The sequence below is a fragment of the Ranitomeya variabilis genome, chromosome 8 (genome assembly GCF_051348905.1).
Source record: "Ranitomeya variabilis isolate aRanVar5 chromosome 8, aRanVar5.hap1, whole genome shotgun sequence".
In the NCBI taxonomy this organism is placed as follows: Eukaryota; Metazoa; Chordata; class Amphibia; order Anura; family Dendrobatidae; genus Ranitomeya; species Ranitomeya variabilis.
In genome coordinates, this window is record NC_135239.1 from 103,725,230 (window position 1) to 103,751,621 (window position 26,392).

General features: G+C 45.5%; 1 protein-coding gene across 1 annotated transcript in view; it reads left to right on the top strand.

The window, feature by feature from the left end:
• Window positions 1-26,392, top strand: part of COLGALT2 (collagen beta(1-O)galactosyltransferase 2) — a 248,408-nt gene that overhangs the window by 111,870 nt on the left and 110,146 nt on the right. Inside the window, exons 3-5 of the mRNA XM_077278788.1 lie at window positions 177-294; window positions 667-801; window positions 14,164-14,368. Coding sequence (XP_077134903.1) covers window positions 177-294; window positions 667-801; window positions 14,164-14,368 — 458 coding nt within the window. The remainder of the gene's footprint in view (window positions 1-176; window positions 295-666; window positions 802-14,163; window positions 14,369-26,392) is intronic.

Genomic DNA, 26,392 nt, shown 5'->3' on the forward strand with positions numbered 1-26,392 from the left:
TCCTTCTCTAACAAAATAAGAATTTTTTTTTTTACAAGAAAACCGTTTTAAACCTTCTTAGGAAAATGTAACTGTGCCAGTGATTTTGACACCAGTGACCCAATTAGTCAAAAGAAAGTTAAGGAACAGTTGGAAAATAAATATCTGATTTTACAGGTCATTATTTCTGTTTTTAGATCCTACACTGATGAATTTGGACCCAAACACTGGCCGGCCTCCAGATTTGCCCATGTGATGAAGCTTCGTCAGGCTGCACTGCGCACTGCTAAAGAAAAATGGTCTGATTTTATCTTTGTAAGTAGAATAATTACCTTTTATGTTCATAAACATACTATTCAGAGGATCAAATGTAAGCATAAGTTTTATAAGTTCATAAGTTTTAAAGGGAAGCTATCAAAATGATCTATTGTTTAGATCAGTCTGCCAGTTTAGTGCTGTAGCTCCAGGTCTAGCAAACAAGTATGAAGAGCACATCTCAAAATGGTGAATTTTGTGAGTAACCCTGCACAGAAGAGCAGATCTGGAAGCACATACACTGGTCTAAGGGGTTTAAAGATAATATAAGTGTGGTACGTTGGAGACAGGATGTTACTACCTGTCAGATGAGTTGCTTGAAGTTGTCATTATCAGAAATATAATTCATCTTTATGTATTTTTTCCTTACAGTACATAGATGTAGACAACTTTATTACCAACCCACAAACCTTAAATCGTCTGATTGAAGAAAACAAAACCATTGTGGCCCCCATGCTAGAGTCTCGAACACTTTACTCAAATTTCTGGTGTGGAATGACACCACAAGTGAGTATAACAGATATCGAAATAGTATGCAATAATTGGCAATATTCCTGTATCCTGTGTAGTGGGCAGTGGACTATAGAAATCGGCATGTCCATATTTTCAAAAACCCCATTCAGATAAATAGGCTAGTCACACACATTTCAGCAAAAAATGTGCTCTGTCACTATTATTTTGCTGCATATCCTGAACGTTTGTTTCTGCCTGTAACCCTGTGCACACTGAAATCTGTCTGACTGATGAAGGCCATTGTAGGACCAAATAGTTTCTTTATTTTTGGATTGCCTGCACAAAATAAAATTATCTGCTTGCAACATTTATCTGATTGCCAAGTTCTCTACAAGATACACTCTTGAAGAATTCAAACTGTGTAAGATGTTAGTTAGAGGTAGGATTAAAATCAATATAAGGTAGATGAAGAAAAAATAATTCTTGGCATATCTGACAATAATCAGGCTATAACCTGACGTGAACAGCATGTCATGCTGAAATATCCCAAGGGCCGCAAAAATACAGTATTTAAAGGCATACTTACTTGAATGCATCACTAGATCCACCATCAGTATATGAATACATTACCATAACCAAGTTATCAGAAGCTTTGAGTTCTTGAGGAGAATTTGAAGAATTTCTGCTTCAATAATTTTGTGAACACAATAAATAACACTTCATTTTTTAAGCAGAACAAGAAACTCAAGTCCTCATAAAGTCAAAACTGCAAGTTTTGAAGAGTTCAGAGGATTAATATAGCCTTCTGACCAGTTGTGGATTTCTACATGTGTATAAGATCAGAACCACCGTCGGTACATGAGTCTGGCACCAGAACCACCATTGGTAAATGAATCCAACACCAAAACCACAGTTCGCACCACAACAACCGTTGTACATGAATGCATTATCAGAACCACCATCGCTACATGAATCCAGCAATAGAACCACAATCAGTGCATGAATACATCATCAGAGCCATCATCAGTAGATGAATCTAACACCAGAACCACAATCAATACATGAATATAACACCAGAACAACCATCAGTACACGAATGCAGGACCGGAAACACTGCCGGTAATGGAATGCAGCATCACAACTACTATTGGTACATTAATCCAGGAACAAAACCATAATCAGTACATGAATACATTATCAGAACCATCAGCAGTACATGAATGCAGATCCAAACTTAGTATAGCATTCAATTGCAATTTCAGGCCACCCTTTTTGCACTTGTGTCACATGAACTTTCATCTCCCAGTAATGTCCTAAAAAATGGTAAGGAGATGCTGGGAATTGTTGTTATCGGCCATCTTCAGACTGCGGACCATACAGGAACCACAGTGCTGATCATTTGTAGTCAGTATCGCAAATAAACATCTGTACAAGATCCTTATAGGTGACATCTTCTTTATTTGAAGCTGTTCCCATCCCTTTTGTTACTATTTAGTACAGATGCCAAGATGAGATTTCATGCCCATTGCTCATCTCTGCAGATTTTTGTCTTCTTTTGCAGCACAACCCAGTATGGGCCCTTAAAAATAAAAATCTCATTATAATGCCCCATTAATAGAAATAATTTGTATTATGACGTACCTACACTCTCTTGGATGGGACGTATTAAAGGGACTCTGGCACCTGAATTTGGAGGGAACAATTTTCAGCCATATGGGCGGGGTTTTCGGCTGTTTGATTCACCCTTTCCTTACCCACTGGCTGCATGCTGGCTGCAATATTGGATTGAAGTTCATTCTCTGTCCTCCATAGTACACGCCTGCGTAAGGCAAGATTGCCTTGTGCACGCATGTACTACGGAGGACAGAAAATGAACTTCAATCCAATATTGCAGCCAGCATGCAGCCAGCGGGTAAGGAAAGGGTGAATCAAACACCCGAAAACCCCGCCTCTATGGCTGAAAATTGTTCCCTCCAAATTCAGGTGACAGAGTCCCTTTAACATATTCAAAGCGTATATAATGCTGGTAATTTTATATACTATGAATATGATTCCCATAAATGTACCCCAAATTTTTTTTAAAACCTTAAAACTTTTAATGCCTAGATTCCTATGGAAACGGAAATTGCCTTTCAAATTCCTTTCATACCCAATTTCCTCAGGAGGTTTGGGAGTCCCAGATCCTTATATTTATTATAAAGAAATAATTTATATTATGCCACCTCACACAACCCCCCCCCCCCCACCCACTACCTCACAATGTTCCCTCACAGTAACACCACCTCTTTCCCATCTAGAATAATAGTCCATAGATTAAATCTTCAGCTTTACCTGCAGCACTTACTGTTCCCCGCTACGACTGTTGCATCCTTGTCATCTGAAAGACACAAATACGATTGAATGCAGGAAATAGGGAACTAGATAACTGGAAATCCTTTGGGAGGCTGCATGTGGCCTGTGGGCCGTACATGGTGCAGACCTGGCCTACATTATTTGGAATTTTGTTCTTTAAGGCTTGAAACTCTTTCTCAATTTCAACTGTAGCGTTTGATTGCTTTTGAACATGAGACTTTAATGTTTCATGTCTCTTTTATTACCTGTAGAATGTAATGTAGTTTTGGCTATGCAATGTAATATTTCTGGAAAATTAGTTCATGAAAAATGAAGAATTAGCAACATTTTCTGTAAATGTGTTGGATTGCCCAACATTGATGACCAGCATTAAACACATAAATATCTAAGCTTGGCAGTTAAATGTCTTAGGAAACTATGGGCCAGTGTTGGCATAGATATTTGTCAGTGTTCTTGTTAGTTTCAGCAGCTAATAAAGGTTAAATGCTACCCAAACCTATACATTTTTGGAATCAGAGGAGTTGTATCAAATAAGAAAATGCATTAGTTGAAAAAGTGGACTTCATCTCTAACATTCACGTACTTGTTCTGTTCCCCTCGCATGCTGTACTGTTATACTGTTACTCTCTCTAATTGTTCACTTCCTTGGCACCGAAATGAGCCTTATACAATAGGTTTTTTTGTGTGTTATGAATGCTGAAGAATTTTTGCTTCTACCGTTATCTGTGAAAAGTTAAATATGCCATTGTTATATTGTACTCCTACCATAATTTGCAATTATGTTATTGTTTTTTGTGTTATATCTATATGCTGTTATTCTAGTGAAAGTTTTCTGCACATTTAAAAAATTGTTGTCAGAGTCCCTGCACTGAAAGATGAATACAGATACATATAAAACTGTAATGGAGTTACTCGATGAATAGTTCACCGTGGAAATGAATGGACTAGGTTCACTAACATGGGGACTGCTCCTCCTTTGATGGAACCCAGACATAGAGCCCCTTTATGTTTATATGCCCCAAAATAGCATATGGACCAGGGTTGGCATCATGAGACAACCCTTTCATAAATCTGGTGTGAATAACTGATAATGGGCATGCATTCGTAATGTAGATGCAGTAATATTTCTAGAATAATCTTTAATGAAACTGGCCAAAGGCTAAAACCACTACTGCAAAATATGGCAGTGTGAATGTGGCCTTACTCTGTTGTAGTGCAGTGAGGTTGATGCAGTGTGACAGACCAGGCAGTGACCCAGGAAAGTTCAAAAACAAAGTCTCTTTTAATGATCAGCGTACTTACAAACGCAAAGTAAATAGGATCCTCTGGACCGCAGACAGGAAACAAAGACAGTCCGTGACTGAGACTGGTTGCCGTGGACAACTGCACCACCATATATGCTGAGGATGCCAGGCCTTCTGTTCTGCCCGCTTGCAAACCCAAGCTGACACAACCAACCCTTTGCTGCAGGGGCTTTTACAAGGAACCTGTGGCCGTAGGCCACATGGAAAACCAGGCTGGGAAGGAAGCGGACTGCCCCACTATCATCCTGTAGTCTGTTTCAAAAAATAAAAGCCCCATGGCAGGTTTTCCTAAATCTGCCTTGGACAAATAGCTTGCCCAAGACCAACACTTACTTTTATTTTGCATTGCAATCACCGCTATACCTGTGACTGAAATGTACTCCCGCGGCCTCTATACGCTTCTGTGAGCATCCTGGAGGACACATAGCGACCCTCACGTATAACACCGGTCACTGCCTCACATACCCCCTCCCTGTTCGAACTTGTGGGGTTGAACATTTGTCACCATACAGGAGGCCCATGACAGGCCATCCGCATTTCCCTGTGACTTCCCTGCACGATGTTCCACTGAGAAACTGAAATTTTGTAGGGACAGGAACCATCTGATGACCCGAGCATTCCTCTCTTTTGCATTTCTCATCCAGATGAGGGGAGAATGGTCCGTTACTAAACAAAATTGATGCCCGAGCAAATAATAGCGTACGGACTCAAGGCCCACTTAATCGCCAAGCATTCCTTCTCCACCATGCTATAATTTTTCTCTACTGGGATCAGTTTTTTTGCTCAAGTAGGTGTCTGGATGCTCATCCCCGTTCAGCTCTTGTGACAGCACCGCTCCTAGGCCTACCTCTGAGGCATCCATTTGCACAATGAAGGTTTTCTTGAAGTTGGGGCTGATGAGGACTGGCTTTCCACACAGCGCCGACTTCAGGGACTGAAATGCTTCCACCACTTGAGGATTCCACTGGACCATCACCGACTTCTTCACGTAACCTAAGTACTGGGCTTCCGTGACTCCTATTGTGCATTTCTTTAGGTTCGCTGTTAACCCCACTATTCTGAGAGACTCCAGCACTGCTTGTCCCTGGGATAGGTGGGTATTCCAATCTGCACTAAAGATGACTATGTCGTCTAAATATGCCGAAGCGTATTTCTGATGAGGCTCTAACACTATGTCCATCAAGCTCTGGAATGTGGCCGGAGCCCCATGTAAGCAAAAAGGCAAAATGACATATTGATAGAGAACTTCTGGCATTATAAAAGCGGTCTTTTCTTTCACCAATTCTGTTAACGGGACCTGCCAGTAATCTTTGGTGAGATCGAGCGTGGTGAAGTACTGAGCCTTCCCCAGTCTCTCAATTACCTTGTCCTCCCGGGGCATTGGATAGAGGTCAAATTTTGACACCTCATTTAATTTTATGAAGTCATTACAAAAGCGTAATGATCCGTCTGACTTTGGCATTAGCACAATGGAGTTAGCTCACTCACTCCGGGACTCCTCAATGACTCCCAACTGAAGCATTTGCTTCACTTTGGGCGTGATAGCTTTCCTCTGGGCTTCTGGCGCTCGGTACGTTTTTATCCGTACCCTTACCGAGGTTCGGTGACAATGTCATACTGTATCACCAAGGTCTGCCCCTGCATCTCCGAGAATATATCCGTATTCTGTTGCACCAGAACACGAGCTTCACATCGCTGTTTGGTGAGATCATTTATTTTAACCTGACCCCCAGCTGCATCCTTGGCCAGTGCATAGGGTCCCCCGTGGGTACGACTGGAGTCTCCTCCGTTACCAAACATTCTCGGTTCTTCCAGGCTTTTAGCAGGTTGACATAGTACAGTTGGTCGGGTTTCCTTTTTCCAGGATGATGCACCATATAATTCACTTCTCCCACCTTCCCGCATATCTTATATGGCCCTTGCCACTTGGCCATGAACTTACTTTCTGTGGGGGGCACCAGTACCAACATCCGGTCCCTTTCTTTAAAGGTCCTGACCGTAGCTCTCTTATTATACGTGTGGCTCTGCGTGGACTGGGCATCCAACAGATGATCCTTGATAACAAAAACCCCAAATGCATATTGTGAGATAGGGAGTGTGGCAAATAATAGTACCCACCCTCAGACTCACTAAATCCGCTCCAAAAATATCATATTTAGAAAAGGAGAAAATACGGAGCATCGATGAACAAAATATCAAAATTTTATTTTATAAATAGTCCATAATAAAACGTGAAATTCAATAACAATATATAGTAACATGCATGAAAAATGCCAAGAAATGCTGAAGGCCCCACCCCCCCCACTCAAATGGTGCCCCCACAAAGGAGAGCATAAAAAAAAAAAAACATAATCACATTTAGTCAAAATGCTATGCAGCAATGGTCTCAATAGACCTGGCCCTGGTCCCAAATACCATTACTCCACACAAATATCCCAAAATGTAACTCTATCCCATGACACATAAATAGGGGATAGGTATAAGTCCAGGGCTTACCAATAATGGGGGCAAGGTGGGGGAACAGCCGGAGAGTGGACCCCGATGCGCGTTTCGCGGCAGCGCCATGCTGCTTCCTCAAGGGCATGATCATTTGGTGCCAACAAGGACCTTAAAATAACCCAATGACCCCGGTCACGTGGTATTTGCCGGCGAATCACGGCGGCACTCTTGGCGCGTGCGCATTGTTTCCGCCAGGTCCTAGCCGTGGAAGTCGGCATCATGCCAAGTGCGCATGCGCCGGGAGCGAAAAAGCACCCGGAGCGCACGCACCGGGCCAAGAGACGCCGATCCACACCAGGGCACAGCAAACCGCAACGCGATGTGCACGGCCACCACTAAAGAATATATTTTATAGCCTGCCATATTTTATACCCCAACACAAAAAAACCCAGCATAACCCCTTCTATATTACAATAACAAAAAGAGAACGCTTAAACTAAACATCGTGTCCTGGTACAATGGATCCACACTGTAATAGATGTCCATCCATTCAAAAGAAGGGGAGGCTGTTGTTCATCATGACGGTCAGAGGGAATCACACATCTTGTCCATAGTACACAACTTAAATCCCCCCGGGGTAAAATGGCACATCAAACAGGAGTGTGGGCAGGGCCAAAAACAGGTAAATGAAGGAAACCTTGGGCACCTGATGTTTCAAAGTTACTGATAATGCAAGGAACAATAAAAAGAACATTAAAATCACATACAAAAACACGTAAAAACAACAACAACCCGGCTGAAACAAAAGGGAGGGGAAACACAGGAGGAAATTGATGGGAAACAGGAGGTACGTTATCGTGAGTTATAAACAGAGCACTAATAAGGGGCAGAAGTCAAACTGCTCATAGGTAGGGAGCAAAGCTTAATGTTTCGTTCAAGCCATTTGGTGACATTGTATCAAGTTGCACAATCCATTTTGTTTCAATTTGTGCTAAAAGTTTCTTATTGTCACCACCACGGATCCCCATGTGCAGAACATCGATTCCCCTCACCCGAAGAAGTCTCGCGTCGCATTTGTGGTGCAACCTAAAGTGACGTGGAATTGATTTAATATCAGAAATGTCGGACACTGTTCGATTATGGGCCTGATGGCAGCAATCCGGTCCTGCATGCTTGCCACGTGTTCGATCACACTCTGATGTGGAGTTGGCTCCTGTTCCCATATCTCCTTGGCTATGTCTAGCATCTCCCTCGGATGCCTGCCATACAATAGCTCAAACGGGGCAAAACCTGTGGACGCCTGTGGTACCTTGCGGAGAGCCAACATTATATACGTCAATAACATGTCCCAATCCCTCCCATCCTTGGAGACAACCTTTTTAAGCATGGATTTAATGGTCTTATTAAATCTCTCCACCAACCTGTCGGTTTGTGGATGGTACACCAACATACGTAGTTGTTTGATCTGGAGCAGCTTACATAGCTCCCTAGTCACCTTGGACTTAAAAGCAGTCCCCTGATCGGTAAGGATCTCCTTTGGCAGCCCAAGGTGACAAAACATTGCAAATAGCTCGCGGACGATTAGTTTTGCTTAGGTGTGGTGAAGTGGTATCGCCTCTTGGTACCCAGGCAGATTTCACTATAGGCCCCACCAAATCCATTGCTACCCGCTGAAAGGGTACCTCTATGATGGGTAGAGGCACCAATGTACTCCGGAACTTTGCAATGGGTGTGGTTAGTTCACACTCGGGACACGACTCACAATACCACTGTACCTCTGCATACACTCCGGGCCAAAAGAACCGCTGCAGTATGTGTTCTTGGGTTTTCTTTACCCCTAAGTGTCCTCCCAGCATGTGTGTGTGTACCATCCCTAGCACGGCCCGATGGTATGACTGGGGCACCACCAACTGTTCTACCACTTCACCTCGGATTTTATCAACCCTATACAACAAGTATTGGTTCACATCCATGCAAGGAAAAATGTTTCTGCCCCAGGGATCTGAGCCACCCTATTTATTTCCACCACCCTTTAACATGCCTGTGCCAGTGTGGGATCCTGGAGCTGCACTGTCCCGAACTTACCAGGGGAAACTTCCAGCTTGGGAATCGGTGGGGTCTCCTCGACCTCTCCTGCTAATACCTCTAGCGGAAACCTATTGGAGTTACACTCTGTCCCTAGGTTGGCGACCCCTACAGCAGGTATCCCTGACTCTGGATCTTCGGGTTTCTCACCCGGAATAACCTTTACCTTGGGAGGGTTAACCCTGGTGTCCCACAGGGACCAGAATAGGGGCAAGTCTCTTCCAAACACAGTCCCATATGGAATGGTCTTCACCACTCCCACCACGTTTGATATCTCTATACGGTGTGGAAAAAATAATCTCTGTGGTCGGGTACTCTCGGAGTTCCCCATGGATACACACCACCCCCACTTTGTCCATTGAGGTTGTCCCCGGCAACAGGGGACCCATGGACCAGAGTCACTAAGCTCCCCGAGTCCAAGAATGCCACCATCTGGTACCCATTGGTGAATATTGGGAACAGTTGGGGCTCGCTGCTGGTGGTGCCTGTAGTTGCGGTGCAGATGGGCTGAGTGTGCATAGATACTCAGCGAGTTTACCTGCAGTCCATGGGTTCTGTTGTTAGGGGGCAGTTGGCAGCCACATATCCAGGTCCTTGGCACCGCCAACACTTAATAGCTGCGGCATGAGTGGACTTGGGGCCGATTTAGGGGACACGGGTCTGTTGTCACTCTCCCTTCAGGATACCCCTTCAGTACAGGCTCGGTCTGGATTGGCCCCAGTGGAGGGTCATGGACTTTCCCAGGCTCCTGGGCTGGCAGGGCCTTACGTGACAGCTGAAGTGGAGCAGTGTCCCATATAAAGTCCTGAGTGGCTGTATACCACTCAACCAGTCCTGGTCCAGAGTGTCCAGGTCCCCTTGCCACACCCGGAAAGGAGCCAAGGTCTCGGGCTGGAGCCATTTTTTTTACCAGCTGCAGCAAGTCATATGTCTAAGACCGGCCGGGTGAGACTCCACAAAAGACCACTGGAATACCCGTTGTGTACGTACATATGTGGTAACCCCCAGGCAGGCAAGGATCTCACCTCTCAGCTTCTCATAGTCCAGGGCACCCTCCCAACTGAGGTCCAGGTAGGATTTCTGGGCATCTCCAGTCATGAATGGGGCCACCACTTCAGCCCACTGTGACATCGACAAGCTCTCCTGCTCTGCTGTGCACTTGAACATGATAGGGAAGGCTTCCATATCAAACTCAGGACTCATCTTCCTCAGCGCTGTCCGGTCTTGGTACCGGGCCTCAGAACGGATCGGGATAGCTGGCGAGGGCGCCTCTTGCAGATCTGAAATCTGTTGCAGGATCAGCTCATTTGTTTTCTGCTGCTGCAGATGCAGCAGCTGCTGCTGGTGATTGTGCTGCTGCAATTGGAGCTTCTCCTGCTGCCATTGCTGCTGCTCCTGCTGCCATTGCTCTTTTTGTTGCCGCTGAAACTGCAGTTGCTGCTCTTGTTGTTACCACTGGAACTGCAGCTGCTGCTGTTGTGTGAGGGCCAACTGCTTGAGTATTCCTCCATCTTGTCAGCAGGCTTGAACTGTGGCGTTACAGGCTTAATTACGGACATGCAGCACGCTTTGGGTATGCTTCAGTTTACACTGCCCGCATTCTCCAACCATATGTAGTGCAGCGGGGTTGGTGCAGTGTGACAGACCAGGCAGTGACCCAGGAAAGTTCAAAAACAAAGTCTCTTTTAATGATCAGTGTACTCACAAACACAAAGTAAATAGGATCCTCCGGATTGCAGCCAGGAAACAAAGACAGTCCGTGACCGAGACTGGTTGCCGTTGACAACTGCACCACCATGTATGCTGAGGTTGCCAGGCCTTCTGGCTCTGCTTGGCCCTGTGTTTCCTCACACAGGTGGAGCTCTGCAGAGCCTTCTGCTCTGCACGGTTGCAAAACCAAACTGGCACACTCAACCCTTTGCTGCAGGAAGGAAACAGACTGCCCCACTTCCATCTTGTAGTCCGTTTCAAAAAATAAAAGCCCCATGGCAGGTTTTCCTAAATCTGCCTTGGACAAATAGCTTGCCCAAGACCAACACTTACTTTTATTTTGCATTGCAATCACCGCTATACCTGTGACTGCAATGCACTCCCGCGGCCTCTATACGCTTCTGTGCCCATCCTGGAGGACACATAGCGACCCTCGCATATAACACCGGTCACTGCTTCACACTGTCCACAATGTGAAACTGCTGGGCTGTATATGCATAATTATACGCTTCTGTGCGCATCCTGGAGGACACATGGGGACCCTCGCATATAACACCGGTCACTGCTTCACACTGTCCACAATGTGAAACTGCTGGGCTGTATATGCATAATTCATTTTTTGCCTTGAGTTTCTTGATTTGAAATCTATTTCTATTCAAAAGCTCTGTTTATGCTACTATATCAAAGGGGTTGTCCAAACTTATTTCTTCAGGAGTACACTGCTCCTTTGCCTCCCGACTTTCTGCTTGCTGGGAGCGGCGTTCTTCTGATGAGTGACAGTTCATATCAGTGGCAGTCTGAACGCTATGCTCTTCCCTGTTGCCTCTGCAGCATTAAAGGATTGCAGGCAGACTTAAGGTACCTTCACACTCAGCAACTTTACAACGAGAACGACAACGATCCGTGACGTTACAGCGTCCTGGTTAGCGATCTCGTTGTGCTTGACACGCAGCAGCGATCTGGATCCTGCTGTGATATCGCTGGTCGGAGCTAGAAGTCCAGAACTTTATTTGGTCGTCAGATCGGCGTGTATCGTCATGTTTGACAGCAAAAACAACGATGTCAGCAATGTTTTACATGGAGCTAACGACCTGTGAGAACGATAAGTGAGTCACCATTACGTCACAGGATCGCTCCTGCATAGTTGTGGAGCTGCTGTGTTTGACGTCTCTACAGCGACCTAAACAGCGACGCTGCAGCGATCGGCTCGTTGTCTATATCGCTGCAGCGTCACTGAGTGTGACGGTACCTTAAAAGAGAACCTGTCACCAGAAAAAATGCTATTTACTTGTAGATATGGGGTTAATCTGCAGGTTAATAGCATTAGCGACCTACCAGGCACCTGCACTTAACCGAACTGCGGGAACAAAATGAACTTTATTCCCCTGGCAGCGCTCGGGCGTTCAGTAACCGCTCTGAGTATACAGAGCAGCTGCTGTATCCCCACCCCCGACCCTGACTGACAGCTGGCCCCAGTGCTGAGCGACTGTAAATTATGGTTACTGCTGCTGCTCTGTATACTCAGTGGTGACTGAACCAGCGCCGCCACCGAGACTGAACGCTGAACTCTGCTTGGGTAATAAAGTTCATTTTCTCCCACAGCGTTTGGCTAAGTGCAGGAGCCGAGCAGGTTAATAACGCTATTAACCTGCAGATTAACCCCGTATCTGCAGGTTAATAGCATTTTTTTCTGGTGACAGGTTCCCTTTAAAGCTACAGTGGGGAAAATAAGTATTTGATACACTGCCAATTTTGCAAGTTTTCCCACCTACAAAGAATGGAGAGGTCAGTAATTTTTATCATAGGCACACTTCAACTGTGAGAGACAGAATCTAAAAAAAAATACAGAAAATCACATTGTATGATTTTTACATAATCAAATTGCATTTTATTGCATGAAATAAGTATTTGATCACCTACCAACCAGCAAGAATTCTGGCTCTCACAGACCTGTTAGTTTTTCTTTAAGAAGCCTCCTACTCTACTCTCTTTACCTTTATTTTACCTGTTTGAACTCGTTGCCTGTATAAAAGACACCTGTCCACACAATCAATTACTCTCCAACCTCTCCACCATGGCCAAGACCAAAGAGCTGTCTAAGGACACCAGGGACAAAATTGTAGACCTGCACAAGGATGGGATGGGCTACAGGACAATAGGCAAGTAGTTTGGTGAGAAGGCAACAACTGTTGGCACAATTATTAGAAAATGGAAGAAACACAAGATCACTGTCATAAAATACTTATTTTCCTCACTGTATGTAGCAAATACCTTGTAAATGTGCTCTTCTTGTTAAGAAAACCAGTTTTTTTTTTCTGATAGGCTGCAGAGGTGGCCGAGATCACCTAGGCGAAATTATAAAGCCTTTTTGTTCTTGAGAATGAAGTTGTGTATTTTTACAAGCACTTTGCAATTTTACCCTCTACACAATATCATCTAACAAAACATGATCAAATGTCACAAATGCGAGATAGTAACTTCAAATTCGCTCATGTGAAGATTTCCTGTATTATGAACTTCAAGGTGTTTCCAGATCCTCCAGCTATTTTTCATGCGATTTCTCTTTTAACAAATGTGTTTAAAGTGCCAGAATATATAAAGCTCACCAGCTGCATGAATCATCAGACATGTCAGTTCACTCAGTTTTTTCGGGAGTTCCTAAGTTTTTAGTCTCCGATGATTTAAAAAAGTATACTCATTAATAATACTACTACTACTAATAATAATAAATTATGATAGTAATAGGGTCACTCCAGAGTACTCTCGGTGTCGGGAGAATCCCTCAGCTGCAGAACAGTTTGCTGGCCAGGAGAGCAGGTAGTCAGTGGCATACCCAAAAGAATGGATACGACTCCCCCCGCCTTGTGTTGTCTCTAGTAGAAGAGAGTGGTAGCTCACATGATCATCTTGGCTATGAGGAGATGATTGTAGATGTGTGCAGTGGATGAAGTAAGAGTATTGGCTTGGAGTAGAAGTATTTGGCCTGATCTGGGGTCTCATTTAATTTAGGGGTCTTTAATATGGTCCACACCCTTCAAAGAGCCACCCATTTTTGCCATGATCGCCTCTTCCAGGTTGACATCACTGTATAATATATTAAAATATACTTGCTCCTTTCCTTATGGTTTACCATTTAATTCACACATAGCAATACTAGTTGTATGCCTAAATATCACTGTCCAATACTGCACGGTGAGACACGTGAGCGCCGTGTGCCCAGGTCATCAGTCAGTGGTGCCCCCTTCATAAATGACAGGTGATGCCCCCCTGTAGGACCACATCGCTCGTAAACCACTAAGATTAAGATTATGTAATAGTATGAAGCAGTGATGTAACAAAAGCAAAAAAGAAAATGTGTTTATTTTTTATCCGTAGCAACCAATCACAGTGTAGCTTTAGTTTTTCAAGAGCAAAATACAACATTCTTTTATATAGTTTGATAAATCTGAACTAAAGTTACTTTTTAACTTTTGTTTACATTTTCAGCATTTTGATTTTCAATCCATTTTTTAACTATTATTTTTAGGGTTATTATAAAAGAACCCCGGACTATGTTCTTTTAAGAGAATGGAAGAGACAGGGCTGTTTTGCCGTCCCAATGATTCATTCAACAATGCTTATTGATCTTCGAAAGGAAGCCTCCATGAATCTACAGTTCTACCCTCCACATGAAGACTTTACGTGGAGTTTTGATGATATCATTGTATTTGCTTTCTCCTGTCGACATGCAGGTGAGTATGTAAAGAACTCAGTATGTAACAAGTGGAAAGGATCAAGTTGTTTGGTGGCTACCTATAGTGCTTTTACACTGGTAGATTAATGGTGACGGAGCTTCTGTAGGAGCACTGTTGACATTTATCTACCCCTGTAAACATGCCGGCGATCATGGTGTGATGATCTGATCATCTCACCATCGCAGCCATTCGCATGCGTCAGCGGTGCTGGTGGCTTCTGATAAGAGCGTATTCTAGAGCTGTTGCAGACCTCCATTGCGGTGTTTCTTTGAGGTGAGTATGCCTCCATTTATTGTTTTAAAATCATCAATGTCTAGCAAAAAATATTTCAGTGTTTGACAACAAGTTTGGCTGTTTTGCCCCAAAACGTTTTTGGACTATGTGGGCGGATTTAGTATTGGCCACTAGAGATGAGCAGATTGATTTGACGCAAATAGAATTTGTGTTGAATTTAATTATATTTTCAGTTCTCAGGAAATTTTAACAATTTACAAATCATTTTAAGTGAATTACTTAAGAAAATGCCTGTCAGGAGTTTACACATTACAGAAGATTGCATCAGTCACTGACATGACCTCAGGCATCACCACCTAGGCTTTTCTATAATGCTCTGCAACTGTCACATGACTATGTATTGTGCAGCCAATCAGGATAGACTTTCATAGCCTGTAAAAAAGCTGAGGTAAGGAATGCAACAGACATTTTAGGGTGATTTTAGGATAATGGAATTTCTATCTATTTTTACAACAAGAGAAAGAAAAAAAAGGGGCCAGACGCACTATCAGCACCGCTACACCTGTGCTCCACCTCCAGGTTACTGCGCTTTAGATTTAGCCACTACAGAATGGGGTATTTGATCACCTACCAACAAGCAAGTATTCTGGCTCTCACAGACCTGTTAGTTTTTCTTGGAGAAGCCTCCTTCTCTGCACTCATTACCTGCATTAATTTAACCTGTTTGAACTCGTTACCTGTATAAAAGACACCTGTCCATACACTCAATCATACTCAAATCTCTCCACCATGGCCAAGACCAAAGAGCTGTCTAAGGACACCAAAGACAAAATTGTACGTTTGTAGAAGGCTGGGAAGAGCTACAGGACAATAGGCAAGCAGGTGGGTTAGACGGCAACTACTGTTGCCACAATTTTTTGAAAATGGAAAATACACAAGATGACTGTCAATCTTCCTCTGACTGGGGCTCCATGCAAGATCTCACCTCGTGGGGTAAGGATGATTCTGAGAAAGGTCAGGAATCTGCTTAGAACTACACAGGACAACTTGGTCATTGACCTGAAGAGAGCTGGGACCACAGTCTCAAACATTACCTTTAGTAATACACTACACCCTCATGGATTAAAATCTAGCACAAGCCCGTTTGAAGTTCACCAATGACCATCTGGATGATTATGAGGAGGCATGGGAGAAGGTCATGTGGTCAGATGAGACCAAAGTAGAAGTTTTTAGTATCAACTCCACTCGCTATGTTTGGAGTTAAAAGGATGAGTACAACCCCAAAAACCCCAACCCAACTGTGAGGCATTGAGGGGGAAACATCATACTTTGAGGGGTCTTTTCTGCAAAGGGGACAAAACGACTGCACTGTGCTGAATGGATGATGAATGGGGTCATGTATTGCAAGATTTTGGCCAACAACCTTCTTCACTCAGTAAGAGCATTGAAGATGGGTCGTGACTGGGACTTCCAACATGACAATGACCCAAAACACACAGCCAGGGCAACTAAAGAGTGGCTCCATAAGAAGCATTACAAGATCCTGGAGTGGCATGGTCAGTCTCCAGACCTGGACCCAATAGAAAATCTTTGTAGGGAGCTGAAACTCAATGTTGCCCAGCCACAGCCCTGAAACCTGAAAGATCTGGAGAAAATCTGTATGGAGGAGTGGGCCAAAATCCCTGTTGCAGTGTGTGCAAACTTGGTCAAGAACTGCAGGAAACGTCTGACCTCTGTAATTACAAACAAAGTTTTCTGTACCAAATATTAAGTTCTGTTATTCTGTTAACTCCTTAATCCCGTATGACGTACTATCCCGTCAAGGTGACCTGGGACTTAATTCCGGGTGACGGGATAGTACGTCATACGCGATCGGCCGCGCTCACGGGGGGAGCGCGGCCGATCGCGGCTGGGTGTCAGCTGCCTATCGCAGCTGACATCCGGCACTATGTGCCAGGAGCGGTCACGGACCGCCCCCGGCACATTAACCCCCGGCATACCGTGATCAAACATGATCGCAGTGTACCGGCGGTATAGGGAAGCATCGCGCAGGGAGGGGGCTCCCTGCGGGCTTCCCTGAGACCCCCGGAGCAACGCGATGTGATCGCGTTGCTCCGAAGGTCTCCTGCCTCCTTCCTCCCTGCAGGTCCCGGATCCAAGATGGCCGCGGCATCCGGGTCCTGCAGGGAGAAAGGTGGCTTACCGAGCGCCTGCTCAGAGCAGACGCTGGTAAGCCTGCACCGATGTAAGTGAGATCGGTGATCTGACAGAGTGCTGTGCACACTGCACACTATCAGATCATCGATCTGTGATGTCCCCCCCTGGGACAAAGTAAAAAAAAAATTTTTCCACATGTGTAAAAAAAAATAAAAAAATAAAAATTCCTAAATAAATAATAATAAAAAAATATATATTATTCCCATAAATACATTTCTTTATCTAAATAAAAAAACCAAACAATAAAAGTACACATATTTAGTATCGCTGCGTCCGTAACGACCCAACCTATAAAACTGCCCCACTAGTTAACCCCTTCAGTAAACACCGTAAGAAAAAAAAAAAAAAAAACGAGGCAAAAAACAACGCTTTATTACCATACCGCCGAACAAAAAGTGGAATAACACGCGATCAAAAAGACTGATATAAATAATCATGGTACCGCTGAAAACGTCATCTTGTCCCGCAAAAAACAAGCCGCCATACAGCATAATCAGCAAAAAAATTAAAAAGTTATTGTCCTGAGAATAAAGCGATACTAAAATAATTATTTTTTCTATAAAATAGTTTTTATCGTATAAAAGCGCCAAAACATAAAAAAATGATATAAATGAGATATCGCTGTAATCGTACTGACCCGTCGAATAAAACTGCTTTATCAATTTTACCAAACACGGAACGGTATAAACGCCTCTCCCAAAAGAAATTCATGAATAGCAGGTTTTTGGTCATACTGCCTCACAAAAATCGGAATAAAAAGTGATCAAAAAGGGTCACGTGTCCGAAAATGTTACCAATAAAAACGTCAACTCGTCCCGCAAAAAACAACACCTCACATGACTCTGTGGAGCAAAATGTGGAAAAATTATAGGTCTCAAAATATGGAGACGCAAAAACTTTTTTGCTGTAAAAAGCGTCTTTTAGTGTGTGACAGCTGCCAATCATAAAAATCCGATATGAAAAAACGCTATAAAAGTAAATCAAACCCTCCTTCATCACCCCCTTAGTTAGGGAAAAATAATAAAATTAAAAAAATGTATTTATTTCCATTTTCCCATTAGGGCTAGGGTTAGGGTTAGGGCTAGAGTTAGGGTTAGGGCTAGGGTTCGGGTTGGGGCTAAAGTTAGGGTTAGGGCTAGGGTTGGAGGTAAAGTTAGGGTTAGGGTTGGGGCTAAAGTTAGGGTTAGGGTTGGGGCTAAAGTTAGGGTTAGGGTTTGAATTACATTTACGGTTTGGATTAGGGTTGGGATTAGAATTATGGGTGTGTCAGGGCTAGGGGTGTGGTTAGGGTTACCGTTGGGATTAGGGTTAGGGGTGTGTTTGGGTTAGGGTTTCAGGTAGAAATGGGGAGTTTTCACTGTCCAGGCACATCAGGGGCTCTCCAAACGCGACATGGCGTCCAATCTCAATTCCAGCCAATTCTGCGTTGAAAAAGTAAAACAGTGCTCCTTCCCTTCCGAGCTCTCCCGTGCGCCCAAAAAGGGGTTTACCCCAACATATGGGTTATCAGCGTACTCGGGACAAATTGAACAACAACTTCTGGGGTCCAAGTTCTCTTGTTATCCTTGGGAAAATTAAAAATTTGTGGGGCTAAAAATCGTTTTTGTGAGAAAAAAAAAGATGTTTTATTTTCACGGCTCTGCGTTATAAACTGTAGTGAAACACTTGGGGGTTCAAAGTTCTCACAACACATCTAGATAAGTTCCTTGGGAGGTCTAGTTTCCAATATGGGGTCACTTGTGGGGGGTTTGTACTGTTTGGGTACATCAGGGGCTCTGCAAATGCAGCGTGACGCCTGCAGACCAATCCATTTAAGTCTGCATTCCAAATGGCACTCCTTCCCTTCCGAGCTCTGTCATGCGCCCAAACAGTGGTTCCCCCCCACATATGGGGTATCAGCGTACTCAGGACAAATTGGACAACAACTTTTGGGGTCTAATTTATCCTGTTACCCTTGTGAAAATACAAAACTGGGGGCTAAAAAATCATTTTTGTGAAAAAAAAAAAGAATTTTTATTTTCACGGCTTTGCACTATAAACTTTTGTGAAACACTTGGGGGTTCAAAGTTCTCACAACACATCTAGATAAGTTCCTTTGGAGGTCTAGTTTCCAATATGGAGTCACTTGTGGGGGGTTTGTACTGTTTGGGTACATCAGGGGCTCTGCAAATGCAACGTGACGGCTGCTGACCAATCCATTTAAGTCTGCATTCCAAATGGCGCTCCTTCCCTTCTGAGCTCTGTCATGCGCCCAAACAGTGGTTCCCCCCCACATATGGGGTATCAGCGTACTCAGGACAAATTGGACAACAACTTTTGGGGTCTAATTTATCCTGTTACTCTTGTGAAAATACAAAACTGGGGGCTAAAAAATCATTTTTGTGAAAAAAAAATATATATATATTTTCACGGCTCTGCGTTATAATCTGTAGTGAAACACTTGGGGGTTCAAAGCTCTCAAAACACATCTAGATAAGTTCCTTAGGGGGTCTACTTTCCAAAATGGTGTCACTTGTGGGGGGTTTCAATGTTTAGGCACATCAGGGGCTCTCCAAACGCAACATGGCGTCCCATCTCAATTCCAGTCAATTTTGCATTGAAAAGTCAAATGGCGCTCCTTCCCTTCCAAGCTCTGCCATGCGCCCAAACAATGGTTTACACCCACATATGGGGTATCAGCGTACTCAGGACAAATTGCACAACATTTTTTGTGGTCCAATTTCTTCTCTTACCCTTGGGAAAATAAAAAATTGGGGGCGAAAAGGTAATTTTTGTGAAAAAATATGATTTTTTATTTTTACGGCTCTGCATTATAAACTTCTATGAAGCACTTGGTGGGTCAAAGTGCTCACCACACATCTAGATAAGTTCCTTAGAGGGTCTACTTTCTAAAATGGTGTCACTTGTAGGGGGTTTCAGTATTTAGGCACATCAGGGGCTCTCCAAACGCAACATGGCGTCTCATCTCAATTCCAGTCAATTTTGCATTGAAAAGTCAAATGGCGCTCCTTCCCTTCCAAGCTCTGCGGCCAATCACAAAGCCGGAACGTAATTTTAAAATACTGAATGACCTGAAATTACGTCACGGCTTGCTGTGATTGGTTGCGTCGCCGCCACATGGGCGACGCAACCAATCACAAGCCGGGACGTCACGGGAGGCTGGACACGCGCGCATTTTAAAATGCGCGCGTGTCCAGCCTCCCGTGACGTCACGGCTTGTGATTGGTCGCGTCGCCCATGTGACAGCGACGCGGCCAATCACAAAGCCGGAACGTAATTTTAAAATACTGAAGGACCTGAAATTACGTCACGGCTTGCTGTGATTGGTTGCGTCGCCACCACATGGGCGGCACGCGACCAATCACAAGCCGGGACTTCACGTAAGGAAGTAAACGCGCGAATTTTAAACAAAGAACGCTGCCGCTTCCCTCGGTGAGGTGAGTATAGCAATATTTTTTATTTTAATTCTTTCTTTTACACATTAATATGGATCCCAGGGCCTGAAGGAGAGTTTCCTCTCCTTCAGACCCTGGGAACCATCAGGGATACCGTCCGATACTTGAGTCCCATTGACTTGTATTGGTATCGGGTATCGGTATCGGATTGGATCCGATACTTTGCCGGTATCGGCCGATACTTTCCGATACCGATACTTTCAAGTATCGGACGGTATCGGTCAACACTATTCCTCAGAGATTTTGGTCCATATTGACATGATGGCATCACACAGTTGCCGCAGATTTGTCAGCTGCACATCCCAAAGATGCTCCATACAAGGCAGGATGGATCCATGCTTTCATGTTGTTTACGCCAAATTCTGACCCTACCATCCGAATGTCGCAGCAGAAATCGAGACTCATCAGACCAAGCAACGTTTTTCCAATCTTCTACTGTCCAATTTCGATGAGCTTGTACAAATTGTAGCCTCAGTTTCCTGTTCTTAGCTGAAAGGAGTGGTACCCGGTGTGGTCTTCTGCTGCTGTAGCCCATCTGCCTCAAAGTTCGACGCACTGTGCGTTCAGAGATGCTCTTAGGCCTACCTTGGTTGTAACGGGTGGCGATTTGAGTCACTGTTGCCTTTCTATCAGCTCGAACCAGTCTGCCCATTCTCCTCTGACCTCTGGCCTCAACAAGGCATTTCCGCCCACAGAACTGCCGCTCACTGGATTTTTTTTCTTTTTCGGACCATTCTCTGTAAACCCTAGAGATGGTTGTGCGTGAAAATCCCAGTAGATCAGCAGTTTCTGAAATACCCAGACCAGCCCTTCTGGCACCAACAACCATGCCACGTTCAAAGGCACTCAAATCACCTTTCTTCCCCATACTGATGCTCGGTTTGAACTGCAGGAGATTGTCTTGACCATGTCTACATGCCTAAATGCACTGAGTTGCCGCCATGTGATTGGCTGATTAGAAATTAAGTGTTAACAAGAAGTTGGACAGGTGTACCTAATAAAGTGGCCGGTGAGTGTGTATATATATATATATATATATATATATATATATATATATATATATATATATATATATATATATATATATCCTATCAGATCAGTGTCTGTATGATCTCATATCAGTAAATCCAAGGTATATATACTGACCAGTCTTGTCAGTGACCTCGGCTGCAGGACCCCACGGATGGGGATATTTGCATTATATATATCTGTATATATAGGGTCACGTCTATCAGTGCACATTACTGACCAGTCTCAATCTGAAGAACCATGAGATTTATGGCAGCTGCTCTGAAGTCCTTTACAGATCGGGTGATGCTTGGGCAACTCGCACTGACAGTGGCCAGATCTGTTTAAAAGTTCAAGCAGCCGCCATAAATGTACTGTGTCTCAGATAGAGACTGCAGATACAGGACAAGAATCCCGCAGGGTCATATCAAGAAGGGAGCAGTGTCCTGCCGCCTCCTCACTGCACGGTGCAGACAGAAGGGTGAGCTGTTACAGCACCACTGCGTCCTGTCCTTGTCCTCTCTGGACTGAAGAAGCAGCGCCATGGTCCTGACAGCTCTGCGGCATGCAATGTGGTCATGTCTGCAGCTGTCACAGGTACCGTGTCCGCACCCAGCGTCCCGGGGGATCATATGCTCTTCTGCCTCTCCACGGCCACTGCCTGCAGTAGTGCAGGGATATGTGTCTCCCTGCTCTACCTCAGAGCTTAACTATATCGGCAGGCTGTGCACGCTGAAAAAGTTAAGGATAGTGTAGCTCCGGGTGGGCCCCTGTGATCGGTGGGCCCGGGGCCACCGCACCCTCTGCCCCCCTGGTACCTATGCTATGGGGCTGTGCACTTCAGCAGCCAGGTGATGCAGTGGTTTTCACAATGCCTATTAAACAATTGTGTGACTTTGTATTGGAAACAATTGTTTGACTCGCAAAACTGAGAGGTCATAGCAGTTGGTCAGATGTGGCCTTGATGCAAATGCCACTACTGTTCTTACTACCACTACATCCATGCAGCCTGTCATCCAGCAGAGCGGACCCAGGGCCGTATTTGCCACTAGGCACGTGAGGGCACGTGCCTAGGGCGGGGGGGGGGGGGGCGGCACCTGAGCAGGTGTGTGGTTTTTTTTTAAAGTCCGGTCCGGGTGGGGTCACCTTAAGGCTTAAGCCCCCCCGCCGCCCCCCCACCGCTGCCTCCTTCCCCATACACAGTATGATTGATGCATACTCACCTCACCTGCTCCAGCGACGCCTGGTCTGCTCTCAGTGACTGCTCCCTCGCTGTGTGAGCGGTCACATGGTACCGCTGATTAAGGTCATGAATATAGGTCATGAATATGCATGCTGTCATGGTTCCCAATGGCAAGGGAACGTCAGAGAACATAAATAACAGAACAGCTCTTGGGTGATGGAATCTCGAGCTGACCGTGAGCTAAACCTACCACACAACTAACAGTGGCCGGGTGGCGTACCTACGTTTTATCCCTAGACGCCTAGCGCCAGCCGGAGGACTAACTAACCCTAATAGAGGAAAAGACAGACCTGGCTTACCTCTAGGGAAATTCCCCCAAAAAGGAGACAGAAGCCCCCCACATATATTGACGGTGAGTTCAGAGGAAAAGACATACGCAGTATGAAGGTAGGTTCAGCAAAGCGAGGTCCGCTTACTAGATAGCAAGAAGATACAATAGGGAACTTCACGGTCAGCTGAAAACCCTATTAAAATACCATCCCGAAATTACTTTAAGACTCATGTGTCAACTCATGACACCGGAGTGGCAATTTCGGCCCACAAGAGCTTCCAGCTACAGAAAAATAACATAACTGTGAACTGGAACAAAAATGCAAAACAAACTTAGGACTAAGAGTCCAACTTAGCTGATAGTAGTCTAGAAGCAGGAACATGCAACAGAAAGGCTCTGGTTACATTGATGGCCGGCACTAGAATAACTGAGCAGCAAGGCTAAATAGGATACTCCCATATCCTGATGGAAACAGGTGAGCAGAGAAAGTGAAGCACACAAGTCCAGTACCACCAGTGACCACCGGGGGAGCCCAAAAACCAAATTCACAACAGTACCCCCCCCTCAAGGAGGGGGCACCGAACCCTCACAAGAACCACCAGGGCGATCAGGATGAGCCCTATGAAAGGCACGGACCAAATCAGAGGCATGAACATCAGAGGCTGTCACCCAAGAATTATCCTCCTGACCGTAGCCCTTCCACTTAACCAGATACTGAAGTTTCCATCTGGAAACACGGGAGTCCAAGATCTTCTCCACAACGTACTCCAATTCACCCTCAACCAACACCGGAGCGGGAGGCTCAACGGAAGGCACAACCGGTACCTCATACCTGCGCAATAATGACCGATGGAAGACATTATGGATAGAAAAAGATGCTGGGAGGTCCAATCGAAAGGACACGGGGTTAAGAATCTCCAAAATCTTATACGGGCCGATGAACCGAGGCTTAAACTTAGGAGAAGAAACCCTCATAGGGACAAAACGAGAAGACAACCACACCAAGTCCCCAACACGAAGACGAGGACCAACACGACGACGGCGGTTAGCAAAATGCCGAGTCTTTTCCTGGGACAACTCCAAATTGTCCACCACCTGTCCCCAAATCCGATGCAACCTATCCACCACAACATCTTTAATGGCATCAGAGAGACCCTCTCTGAAATTCGCCGCCAGGGCGCACTCATTCCACTGAGTAAGCACAGACCATTTACGAAATTTTTGGCAGTATATTTCAGCTTCATCTTGCCCTTGAGATAGGGCCATCAAGGCTTTCTCAGCCTGAATCTCTAAGTTAGGTTCCTCATAAAGCAACCCCAAAGCCAGAAAAAACGCATCCACATTGAGCAACGCAGGATCCCCGGGTGCCAATGCAAATGCCCAGTCTTGAGGGTCACCCCGCAGCAAGGAAATTACTATCCTAACCTGCTGTGCGGGATCTCCAGCGGAGCGAGATCTCAGGGAAAGAAATAATTTACAATTATTTTTGAAATTCAGGAAACGAGATCTATCCCCGGAGAAAAATTCTGGTATAGGAATTCTAGGTTCAGATATAGGAACATGAATAACAAAATCCTGTAAATTTTGAACCTTCGTAGCAAGATTATTCAAACCTGTAGCCAAACTCTGAGGATCCATTTTAATCAGGTGAGATCAGAGCCATTCAAGGATTAGAAGGAGAGAGAGAGACAAAGGCTGCAATTAGAGCAGAAATGCAACTAAGTCAACTATAGAGCAAGCTCAGAGGGAAAAAAAAAAATAAAAAATCTGCAGACTTCTTTTTCTCTCCTTTCTTCTGCCAACGGTTTTAACACTGGGCCGGCCATACTGTCATGGTTCCCAATGGCAAGGGAACGTCAGAGAACATAAATAACAGAACAGCTCTTGGGTGATGGAATCTCGAGCTGACCGTGAGCTAAACCTACCACACAACTAACAGTGGCCGGGTGGCGTACCTACGTTTTATCCCTAGACGCCTAGCGCCAGCCGGAGGACTAACTAACCCTAATAGAGGAAAAGACAGACCTGGCTTACCTCTAGGGAAATTCCCCCAAAAAGGAGACAGAAGCCCCCCACATATATTGACGGTGAGTTCAGAGGAAAAGACATACGCAGTATGAAGGTAGGTTCAGCAAAGCGAGGTCCGCTTACTAGATAGCAAGAAGATACAATAGGGAACTTCACGGTCAGCTGAAAACCCTATTAAAATACCATCCCGAAATTACTTTAAGACTCATGTGTCAACTCATGACACCGGAGTGGCAATTTCGGCCCACAAGAGCTTCCAGCTACAGAAAAATAACATAACTGTGAACTGGAACAAAAATGCAAAACAAACTTAGGACTAAGAGTCCAACTTAGCTGATAGTAGTCTAGAAGCAGGAACATGCAACAGAAAGGCTCTGGTTACATTGATGGCCGGCACTAGAATAACTGAGCAGCAAGGCTAAATAGGATACTCCCATATCCTGATGGAAACAGGTGAACAGAGAAAGTGAAGCACACAAGTCCAGTACCACCAGTGACCACCGGGGGAGCCCAAAAACCAAATTCACAACAGCATGCATATTCATGACCTTAAATGAGCGGTACCACCTGACCGCTCATACAGGACGACGAGGGTGCTGCGCCGGGACAGAGCACAGAGGTGGAGGATTCCGTTCTTCTGTGAGGTGACAGCCAGGTGAGTATGATGACAGCCAGGGACGGGGGGAGCCGAGGAGGAGGATCGGGGAGCCCGGCAGGCGGCAGCCACAAGATAGATGGGGAGCGGCGGGGCAGGCAGCCGATGAGCCATGCATGGGGGGGATGGGAGATGACGAGCCAGAGCCACCAATGCCACCATGCATACAGGGAGGGAGGGGGAGATGAGCCACGCATACAGGGGGGGATGGGAGATGAGCCAGAGCCACCATGCATACAGGGAGGGAGGGGGAGATGAGCCACGCATACAGGGGGGATGGGAGATGAGCCAGAGCCACCATGCATACAGGGAGGGAGGGGGAGCTGAGCCTCGCATACAGGGGGGGATGGGAGATGAGCCTGAGCCACCCCTGCATACACGGAGGGGGAGATGAGCCACGCATATAGGGGGGGATGGGAGATGAGCCAGAGCCACCATGGATACAGGAAGGGAGGGGGAGATGAGCCACGCATACAGGGGGGGATGGGAGATGAGCCTGAGCCACCCCTGCATACACGGAGGGGGAGATGAGCCACGCATACGGGGGGGATGGGAGATGAGCCAGAGCCACCATGGATACAGGGAGGGAGGGGGAGATGAGCCACGCATACAGGGGGGGATGGGAGATGAGCCTGAGCCACCCCTGCATACACGGAGGGGGAGATGAGCCACGCATACAGGGGGGATGGGAGATGAGCCAGAGCCACCATGGATACAGGGAGGGAGGGGGAGATGAGCCACGCATACAGGGGGGATGGGAGATGAGCCAGAACCACCATGCATACAGGGAGGGAGGGGGAGATGAGCCACGCATACAGGGGGGGATGGGAGATGAGCCAGAGCCCCCATGCATACAGGGAGGGAGGGGTAGATGAGCCACGCATACAGGGGGGGTGGAGAGATGAGCCAT